General features: G+C 41.9%; 1 protein-coding gene across 1 annotated transcript; it reads right to left on the bottom strand.

Annotated features, from left to right (window-relative positions):
• Positions 1 to 7,540: 7,540 nt before the first annotated feature.
• On the bottom strand, positions 7,541 to 10,733 carry ZNF655 (zinc finger protein 655). The gene is made up of 4 exons (XM_007955820.1): positions 10,598 to 10,733; positions 9,372 to 9,457; positions 8,846 to 8,972; positions 7,541 to 7,737 (listed from the first exon to the last, which is right to left on the bottom strand). Exons 1-4 carry the CDS (start codon positions 10,731 to 10,733, stop codon positions 7,541 to 7,543), a joined length of 546 nt encoding a protein of 181 aa, XP_007954011.1.
• Between the last annotated feature and the right edge of the window lie 438 nt (positions 10,734 to 11,171).

The raw sequence follows: 11,171 nt of genomic DNA, 5'->3' as shown, positions 1-11,171 counted from the left end.
TCGTGAAGACGCAGTTTGTTCTGCTGTACATAGGGTCGGTATGAGTTGGAACCAACTCAACAGCACATGATACTTTTCACATTCATAGAATCTCTCTGGGATACATTCTCTGGTCTTAAATGATGAATGAGTGTACTATATTCAGTCCATACATGACTTCTCCCTCATGTGAACTCTCAGATATTGAATGAGATGTGAACTTTCATCAAATGCCTTCCCATTTTCATTACATTCATGTTTCCCTTTGGTATGAATTCTCTAATGTTGAGTAAGATGAGCTGTCTGACTTAAGTTCTTTCCACTTGCATCAGGATATGACCTATGACTAAAACTTCCCTCAAAAGCATTCCACTCATCTGGTGGAACCACTGAGACTATGGCCCCTAGAGCTGCCCTTCAAGTCTGGAATTGAACCCACCCACATCTGTGGTTTCCAGCCAAACAAACGATAAGCATATGAGTTGAACACTGACCCAAGGTAGACACACTCCTTGGAGAGAACAATCATGGGAGAAAGAAGGGCTGTTTATGAACAGGGAGACAGCTCAGGGAGGCACGAGTGCATGGAGGGATGGTCACAGGAAGAAGGAGGAAGTGGGAGGGGAACTGTTGCATTGGGGTAAATTGTAGTCAATGTCATGAGACAAAGTATACGTGAAATGCTATACGGAAAGTGAATTTACTCTATAAACTTTCACCCAAATCACAATTTAAAAAAAAAATTCCATTCATGATTTCTCTTTTCTCTGACTTCAATGATTCTGAACAAGGCATGAGATTTGATTGAAGACTTTTCCACATTCATATGGTTGCTCCCCAGTATGAATTCTCTGAAGCTGCATAAGCTGTGAACTCCTTAATGCTCAATACAGGTCAACCCAGTCACTGGATCACAGGATTACTCTCCACTGTGGACCCTTTGAGGTTCGATTAGGTATGAGTTGACAGAAGGCACTGCCACATACAGTACACTCACAGGTCCTCTCTCTACTGTGAATTTCCTGATGCTGAGTAAGGTATACATTATGACTGAAGACTTTCACAACTGCTACATTAATAAGATTTTGCACCAGTAGGAATTCTCTTATGCTGAATTATGTCTGAGCTCTGTCTGCAGGGTTTATCAAATGTTTCATAAGATTTATCACATGCTACACATTTACAGGTTTTTTTCTAGGGTGTATTCTTTCAGGCCAATTAAGACTTGAGCTTTGACTGAAAGATTATTCATGTTCTTTACATTTGTACAGTTTTTCTCTAGTGTGAATTCTCTGATGTCTAGTAAGGGCTGAGCTCTGGAGAAAGGTTTTCCCACATGCATCCCATTTATAAGATTTCTCAGTGGTAGGAATGCTCTCACATTTACTAAGATGGGAGACATCCATTCTTAGACTCACTACCCTACAAATTATGTGTAAGATTTATTTGATCATATTTAACTGCTGAATGTTGGTTGAGGCTCATGTCACACTTACCACTATCATACCCTATTGCCATCAAGTTGATTCCGACTCATAACGACCCCCATTGGGTTTCCAAGGCTGTAAATCTTTAAGGAATCAGGAATTTCCTGAAACTTTGCTAACCTCTCCTCAGGTTTATACACTTCTCTGGTCTCAGGAACTTGAGCAATATCCTGTTTTGAGTCTTCCTACTCTCACGTGGCATGAATGTACTTCTGAAATTTTCTGCTTAGGAATCAACAATTTGTTTTCATCGGTATCTCCATCTAATATAATATATAAATAGAAAATACATATATAAGCTGTACTCTGTGCTTTGAGTAAGAAAACTTAGAAAGGACAAAACGAAATACTCTATCTACCCAGGTAAGAGAAGCGTATGTGCTCTGCAAAACAGCCACAGAATCTCAACAGTAGGTGAAGTGCATGAAAAACAGCAGTAAAGTAGGATTCAAATGGTTCAGGAAGTAATAGAAACAGAGGGCATGTTCAGTAGGGTAAGAGGATAACCAATTAGGTGATTCAGAAGTAACAGGGGAATCGTTCAAAAGAGTTATATATAAGCAACCTGAATATGGACCTACTACACCTGTGGATAAGGGACCAAGGAGAAGAAGAGTCAATAGAAGGGAAAAGAAAGGAGCTCTTCACTCTGATTGTCAGAGAAATTACAACTTATCTCATCAGGGACCATGTATCTTGTACTTGATTCATGTACTTAACAGCTACTTTCTGAATGCCAACTTTGTGCCCAAGGGTCACTGTATAATGGCTATCCCAATTTTTTATAAAAGGTACTGGCCTAGAAAATATGATCATCCAGTAATTGGCCCATCTGGATCCCATGGTAAAAGTCTATGAGCAAAGAGGTAAGAACACATTTAAGCATATACAGTTGATATCTGTGGGGGACTGGTTCCAGGACTCAATCCCCAAAATTCACAGATGCACAAGTCTCTTGTGGTAGTCCAGTTTGTGTGCCAACTTGGCTGGGCCTGGTTGAATGGCTGGGCAGCTAGATGTAGTATTCCCCAAAAGACTGGTAATCAACTCCATGGTGGAATCTACTGTGAGTAGCTGCCTTAGGGAATGTGATCTGTTTCCTGTATATAAGGAGAAGCCTTCAGGAATGGTCTCTAGCTTATGGCATGCTTGGACCCTGCATGTAGGCCGTGTTGTTGTCCAGCAGCCTACCATGCTCTTCCATCCTTGGGACTTACAATGGACTTGAATTAATGGCCTGCTGTGTGGTTTGGTAACATTGGGACTGTGCCTTTTTACTTGTCAACCTTGAGCTTGGCAGCCTGAGCAGCCAGCAGCTGTCTGAGTGAAGGAAAGCTTCTAGCTTCAGTGGGCCAGGAGCTGGAAGCAGAGCTGAAACCCAAAGCTGAGGGGCTTTCACCCAGCCCCTAGAGCCTGGCACTTTGAACTTGGACTTAAGGCCTCCAAACTGTAAGAGAATAAACTTCTATTTGTTAAGGCCATCCCATTTGTGGTACATTCTTATCAGAGCAGCACTAGGTAACCAGAACATCTCTTATATAAAATGGCATCGTATTTTCATGGATTCACACAGTGGGTGCAACGATGGGCTCCATCATGGCAGCTGTTGTGAAGATGTTGTAGGGCCAGGCAGCATTTCACTCTGCTGTATACAGGATAGCTTTGAGTCACGGCACCCAACAACAACAGTATTTGCATATAACCCACAACGGTATTTGCATATAACCTATGCACATCCTCCCATATACTTAAATTTTATCTCTAGTTTACTTATATTAGGAGCTCTGGTGACATAGTGCCTAGGGCATTTGACTGCTAACCAGAAGGCTCGGGTTCAAACCCACCAGCCACTCCTCAGAAGGAAGGGTGGGCAACTTACTTCCGTAGTGATACCACCTTGGAAACCCAAGGAGGGGTTGCTATGAGTTGGATCCGACTTCCGACTTGACGGCAGTTGTTTTTTTGGTTTAGTTTACTTATAATACCTAGTACAATGTAAATGCTACATAAATAGCACGTTCCATTCCTTCTCAGCTTTTTTGAGGGATTGCTTTGACTACTTCATTGCTTTGCACCCCCTCCCCTGAATATTTTCGCTCCATGGTTGGTTGCATCCATAGATGCAGAACCCATAGATATGAACGGCCAAAAGGGCCAACTGTACTGTGCTTCTGAATTCTTGCTAATCATTAACAGTCAATTTTCATTTTGGACACTAATTCAGCTAAAGTTCTCCACATCAAATAAAATGGCTTTGAGAGTTTTTAAAACAGCGCGGCATGACGTACAAGTACTGTGCTCAGAATTCTGATAGCATATTTTATAACTTTTACCTTTGTTGTATTTATTAAGATGTTTCTAAGTTTTTATAATAAAAACAAAATTTGATTATTATATCATCTGCATGCACAACAAAAAAAAATTGTCTTCATGTGGTAGGCGTTGTTAGATGTTTAACTTGTATGAAAGGTTTAAGAGAAAATGCCTAGGGGGCAGTTAGAGATACAAGATTGAAGTTTAGAAGAGGGAACAGGTTTGAGTTACAGACATAAAATCACCTTTATCACCAATATCATCAAAATATTAAGGTAAGGTTCTTTGAGTGCTTGGTAGGCGCCAAGATTTTAAAGATTTTACTTATTTAATATTCAGTGTTAACCTTATGAAATAGAAACTATTATTATACTCATTTTACAAAAGGAAAAGAAGTTAAGTAACTTGCCCAAGGTCACAGTAACTGGTAAAGCCAAGACTCAAACCCAGGGTCTTTGTTCAGAACTTGGCTTTTAAACATTCTCCTAATAACAAGTAAAGGTTGCGAATGAAATCAATTCTTCCCCAAAAAACTGTACAGAAAGAGAAGAGCAGAAGGCCAACATATTGACCACAGAATAAAAATGATAAAAGCAAGAGAAAAAAGTGATTAGAATAATATATGAAGAGCCAGGATTCCTCCAAGAAATTAAAATCATACCAGCTTTCATCAAAAGGGATGCGTTCAGCGTCAGAGAAATGAAATCTCTTTATAATAATAGTCAAACCTTTGGCAATCGTCTGTGTACTATTCAGTTTGAAGAAATCCCAATAGAAAGAAATAACTTGGAACTGGTTCATAGCTCTTATCGCTTGCCATCCTTTCCAAAACATTTAAGTACATATCATAAGCCAGGTACTTGTGTAGATAATCTAACTTAATCTTCAGAACAACCCAGAAAAGTAGACATTATTTTTCATGTTCTATAGATGAAGAAGGGAGCTCTGGTAGCATAGTGGCTAAGACACTTGCCTGCTAACCAGACCGCTGGGGGTTCAAACCCACCAGCCACTCCTCAGAAGGAAGGTTGGACAATCCTACTTCCGTAGTGATACTGCCTCGGAAACCCAAGGAGGGGTCGCTATGAGTCGGATTTGACTCGACAGCACACAACAACAACATAGATGAAGAAAATTAGTTTCAGCTTAAATAACCAGCCAACATATCACCATTGGTATCTGGAACCAGGTCTGATTCCAGTCTGTATTCCTCCCAATCTATCACACAACTGTCTCAGAAAGCACTGATGGCAGACTATCTTGCCATTGGCCCGCATGCCTTTTGCTTAAATTTAACTCAAAACTCTATGCTTTAAAAATACACGCTTGCTTTAAAATCTTCCTATCTAAAATGACTTGACTTAAATATTGACAATTTTCTAATTAGACTTACTTTAACTTAATTTGGTCTTTAAAAATAACATTTAAAATATACCATTATTTGGTTGATTGCCTGTACCACAGTTGTACTAAGATTTTATCCATCTAGACACTTCATGCCTTTCTTCCTGGTCCTTAATAAATATGCAAATAAATTCTCTCTTAGCAATATCATTGTTTCACAGATATTATATTAGAATAGACTGTTTTCTTTCTCCTTGAATGCATGTCCTTTTTGGCCCCAAAATGTACAACCTTGTGCCTATGTCTCCAATTTATCATGGCAACTTGGAATTCTTCTATCAAAGTACCAATCCGTTCCTGTCAGCTCTGACTGATGGCAACCTCACGTGTGTCACAGTAGAACTGGCTGCGTAGGGTTTTCAGTGGCTGGTTTTTTGGAAGTAGATCGTTCTTCCCAGGAGCCTTAGGTTGGACTCAAACTGCCAACCTTTTGGTTAGCAGCTGAGCACTGACCATTTGTACTACCTAAGGATTCCTCATCAGAGTGGAAACAACTCATAACATATAAAAAGCACCACACTATAATCACAAAATAGTAAAATAATAATTTTTAAAAAAGCACGGGCTTCAGAGTCACATCTGGGTCCCAATCCTAGCTCTGATCCTGAGCAGATCACTTAACTTCTCTGAGCCTCAGTTTCCCCATGCATAAAACAGGAGTAATAATATCTGCTCACAGGGTTATGGCAAGGACGAAATGAGACATGTACAGTATCCAGTACATATTAGTCTTCTCAGCAAATAACTGTAGCAGTAAAGACATTTTATGTAACATCACTGTTTTTCATGATATCAACTTCAAATAGCAAGGGATGTGTGTCAAAATTACTGATTTACCAACTCACTTATTGTCACCGAGAATTCTGGTAACTGTGTTTCTAATGCCATCATGCAACTCAAGGAGCCCTAGTGGTGCAGTGGTTAAGCACTCAGCTCCTAACCAAAGAGGTCTGCAGTTTAAACCCACCAGCCACTACACAGGAGAAAGATGTAGCAGTCCGCTTCTGTAACAATCATAGCCTTGGAAACCCTATGGGGTAGACTGACTCCATCCTATAGAGTTGCCGAGTCACAACGGAGTCAAAGAAACGGCTATGTAACTCAATATTCACACCCAGTTCCCTTTCCCAGCACAAAATGAGGAACCTCTCTTCAGGTATGACCCCTAAACCCGTTACTTGCTTGTCATTAATAATGTACTTCTATTAAAATCTAGTAATGAAAATTACAAGTTTTACCTTCTTTTTTGACTGTTTTACTCAATTTTTCATATTCTGTAATCGCTATTAGATAGTGGAAGCACTTAACCAAAAGACTAAAGTTCTGAGGTCTGTGACTAATACAATCTAAAACCACCACCACAGGAAAAAGGATGTGAAGTAGACAGTGGGGTTGCTGAATCAGGGACTGAATTTTAAAATCCTTATTTCCCAACACCAAATAGTAAGCTAAATTAAAAGAGTGTTAAATTTCAGGCAGAATTTGCTGAACACACAAATATGAATATGATTTTCCAAGGACTATAAAAATGAGATGCTGCTCACTTACTCACAAAAGTTGAGTAGGATTTCTTGTATGTGTGTGTTCAGTAAGTGTGTGTACATGTGTGCGTATTGTGTGTGTGCATGGGTGATACAGGAATGGGACAGTGTTCAGTCTAATAGCTTGCTGTACTATACAAGGGTATTGCCAAGAGATTTCTTTACTCCAAAAAGTAGACAGGTTAACTGTTGGAAATTCTGTAATTAAGTAAAATTTACAGTTTACAATTATATATCAGTTTATACTTTACAGCGTTGTTATGTATATATTCAATCTGATACCTCTAAAGAAAGAAATTTATTAACTCTTTTGCTCTCCCATTTTCCCCCCATCAAGGACAGAGCTAAGGAACACTTGATCAGGAAAGGTAATATAAAGCTGTCACTGTAAAGTGCCACAAAGAATAAAGGGGAGGAAGGCAGGACGCTGGAGCAGCCACAGAGATTTAAAGGAAAACGACTTGAATGTTAGAGTGAGGAAAACCCAGGGGTTGCAGGGGAGCTAGGCAATACAAAGGGCAGGTCGTGTACACTACAGAAAACAAGAACCACAAAGCATTATGTTCCACGTTCTAAAGTAACATGAAAAGATCGTGAAGGAAGAGGTGGAGTTGAGCTTGGTGGTTTCTCAAAACACAAGCAGGTAACCACCAAGCGTGGTTTCTGAGTAAACTGGGTTCAAAACGCACTGGGTGGCAACAGAATCTTCCTTAGCCCTTTACAGTAGAAATTTAACAGGGATCATTTGAGGATCTGCAATTTTACAGAGCAGTGGCATCCAGGGCAGCGTCTATTCCGTCAATCAAGTTTCATTTCTTACAACCGTGGAAAAGGAGTTTCCGCGCAGGGATGAACAATATCAATGGGAAGTCGATACTTGAGCCATCTTTTGGAGATTCCTGCTGAAAGGACTGCAAGGGTGTCTCCAGAGAAAGCACTTGCCTGGGTATGACTCAAGGCTGGGCAGGAATTCACATTATGTATCCGGGTGGTGGGAAGACGGAGAAGTATGCCTACAAAGATCAAAGAGCCAGGAATGGAAAACATACTAAAAACCTTCCCAGTGGACAGGCTGCCTCCCCAAGGATAAGAAGACCTCTTGAATCCTGACTGTAATCAAGACCACACAGTGCCCTGGATGCCACCAGCATAGACAAAATAAAAAAAAGAGGATGGAGGCAGTGTGAATATATAAATGAAAGGAAAGAGGAGAAACAGAAGCAAGCAACAAGGACAGAAAAAGAGAAATACTCCCACCGGGGGGGCACAAGTACCCCCCACTGATCTGTCTCTACATACTAAACCCACTGCCCACTGCCATGGAGTCGGATTCGACTCACAGCAACCCCTCCTTGGGTTTCCAAGGCAGTACCACTACGGAAGTAGATTGCCCAACCTTCCTTCCGACATACTACAGGTTACCTAATCTCAGCTGCCTACTGCACCATTAAAAATGACAAAGGAGAGATATGGTTTCAGAATCTTAGTCTGGGGTAAATGTCTAAGACTTCTGCTGCCCAGGGTACAGTCAGCTGGGACTACCATCGCATCCGGGTGATTTGCTGAAATGTACTCACAGGGACTCATATCTTTAAATGACATCTGCCCAACTCTGCCCACTTGAAGATGAATTTGGAGAAGAGTTAAGAGGTCAGTGATTACTCAAGAAGACTTTTAGCTTAACATTTAAAACAAAACAAAACAACATTTATTCTCTGAAGGAACTCTCAGATTCAGGGGCACTGAGATACCAAACAGGAAAGTATTTGGTTGAAGGTTGAGAGGTGCTACAGTCTCCACTATTAAAAAAAAGGGGGAGACAGGGAAGGTGAGAATTAGGCAAAGCACAAACAAGCTGCCCTTTTCTAACAGGGAGCAGATGCTCCCCAAAGTAGCAAATAGGAATTGGGGATAAGGAGTAGAATGTCTCTTCTTGAAACCCCCAGAAGAACCTTAATTGTCCCTGTCCTAGAGAACCCTAAAGTGAGAGGATTAGGAGTTCTATAAGACCTGAAACCTGAGCCACGCTACTGACTTTCTCAGATGTCTCACACCTACTCAGAAACAAGGAAAGAAGGAAATCTTAATAGGTAAATTGAATAGTAGGAAGACAGTCCTTACCCAGCGAGACCACGTTCCCATAATTCTCTAACATCACTTCTCTGTAGAGATCTCTCTGAACAGGGTCCAGGCATCCCCATTCCTCTCGAGTGAGGTACACAGCCACATCCTCAAATGTCACAAACTCCTGTAATAACACATCCTGGCTGCTTGGGGGAATAAACCCACTGTAGCACCATGGCAAGAGAATGACGACAGAGGGTGCCCTGTGCGTATTTACGTTGGGGAGGACCGAGGGCAGATTAAGACTTAGGGACTGAGTCCTACACCCCTGTGAGATCTAACAAGCACCCATCCTAGCACCATGGACAAAGAACCGACACAGGGAAGAACCATGGTTGCTTGCATTTCTGGGGATACAGGTGCTGGTATGTGTGAAGTCCAGGTCCCTAAAGAGGATCAGTTCCCAATGTGGCGGCTGCCACTGAAAACACTTCCAGGCGAGGGTTATAAACGTAATGAGGGAGAGGCCACTCTCCATCAGCAGCAACTGTCCCTGAGGCAATGCAGGGGATCCTCAGCTCACCTGGTACCTGGCTGTCAGGAGCGCAGCTGCCTGGTCTCCTGGGCTTCCCGCATGGGGAAGAGCAGGCACCTGGGGAACAGGTGGAGCTGAGGGAGGAGAAAGGAGCCAACAGTGAGAGCTTCTCCAGCCCGAGGGGGGTCAGTGAGACCCTTCACATCAACATTCTAGTGAACACTTATCACACATCTCTACCCTGTTTGTTCTCAGCACTTGTGTGCCCTACTTACACATTTGCACCTACCTGTTACATAGGATTTTATTATGAAATCTCCTATTTCACTTTATCCTCATGACATGCCACTCCTCAGACAGAGGGACGAGCACCAGGCCTGTCTTGCAGATGGGCAAATCAAAGCACGAAGACCTGAAGTGACTTTGCCAGGACCACAGCTACTTAGCCTAGACCCTTTCCCATGTACTGTTCCATAAAAGCTTTTCTCTTGTGAATGGGCATTATCTCTGCAACCAGAATAAGGCCCCCAAGAGCAAGGAACATTTATCCTTACAATCCTTTCCACACTCCAACAGGGGCCCATAACACTCTACACATTGTGGCATTTGACCTGCTGCTGACACTCAGGTTATTATAGGCTCTGGAGTTGTCCATAAACAATGTAAGGCACAGTTTTTACAAAACAAAAGAACAAGAAGAGAGAATCAACTTATACAATAATAAATATGTGACTATAACCTTATTTAATATGCACACATTCATACAAATATAGTGCTCAACCACAGTATTAAATGTTGCTTTCTGGGTCAAAATCAGTCACAAACACTGCGATTTCAACAGAACAGCAGGTGGTAAAACACACAAGGTCATCAAAGAATGAGAATCTAAATGAAGGGAACAGGGGAAGGGACAGACCCTAAATCCGCAAGGAAGTAAGGAAAGGCTAACACTGAGGGCCAGGCGAGGATCGCAAGATATGGTAACAGGAGCGTATCTCAGAAGTTATTCTGGATGTGGTGAAATAACTGGGATGAAGTGAAGACTGAGGGAAAGCAGCCAGAGCAGCGTGACAACTACTTTGCTTATTAAAGAAAGATGGGATACACTTAGAGAAGCCTAGACCTTTAACAGCGGGGCCTCCCTGGGGGCTGAACTGAGTCACGTCTGTTCCTCCCTTCCAGATCTTCCCCTAGGGGTCATCTTCTTACTGTTCAGGCCCAGGAACCCCACTATGCTCCCATTCTTCTGGATGTAAGCACTTTCTCTGCCTTACCCCCAATGGGTCCCTGTTCCATGACGGTCTCCTGCACGAACTGAGGCTCTGGGGACAGACCCTCAGACTGGGTGTCCAGAGACTGAAACTGGACCCTTGGTGATCCTGCTGTTTCCTGGACCGATATTTGCTCCATCCCTGTTCTGGAGAACAATGACCATCACTGCAGGACAAGATTAGGAAAAATTACTGTAGTAAATTAAAATATCCCATCTTCTTATAGCCTCAGGACTTAGCAAAGGATCTTACACACTGTAGCTATCCACTGCCATCAAGCTAACTCCAACTCATAGCGACTCCCACTGGGTTTCCACAGCTGCTGATCTTTACGGAAGGAGACTGCTTCATCTTCCTCCCGCAGAGCAGCTGGTGGGTTTGAATTAGCAGCCAAATGCCTTAGCCACTACGCCACCAGAGCTCACACTGTAGATACTCAAAAAAAATAGTTGATAAGTTAACAACCCCAAATAAACAACAAAAAAATGGATATTATTCCATTTCAAATATATAATAATCAAATCAAATGGTCCAAATATTCAGGCTTATTTAAACTCCACCAACATTAGAGTCGCTA

This window comes from Orycteropus afer, unplaced genomic scaffold (genome assembly GCF_000298275.1).
Source record: "Orycteropus afer afer isolate SDZICR_OR568_19922 unplaced genomic scaffold, OryAfe1.0 scaffold00542, whole genome shotgun sequence".
NCBI classification, from domain to species: Eukaryota; Metazoa; Chordata; class Mammalia; order Tubulidentata; family Orycteropodidae; genus Orycteropus; species Orycteropus afer.
Note: the sequence above shows the minus strand (reverse complement) of the source record. Positions and strands in the feature narration are given on the sequence as shown.

Bases quoted from the DNA above. Each gene is read 5' to 3' on its own strand.
- ZNF655 (XM_007955820.1), bottom strand. From the start codon at position 10,733: ATGGAGCAAATATCGGTCCAGGAAACAGCAGGATCACCAAGGGTCCAG. The intron at 9,458-10,597 runs GTAAGGCAGAGA...CTCCTCCCTCAG, and splicing joins GGAACAGGGACCCATTGGGG to CTCCACCTGTTCCCCAGGTG. The intron at 8,973-9,371 runs GTGAGCTGAGGA...GTGTTATTACAG, and splicing joins TCCTGACAGCCAGGTACCAG to GAGTTTGTGACATTTGAGGA.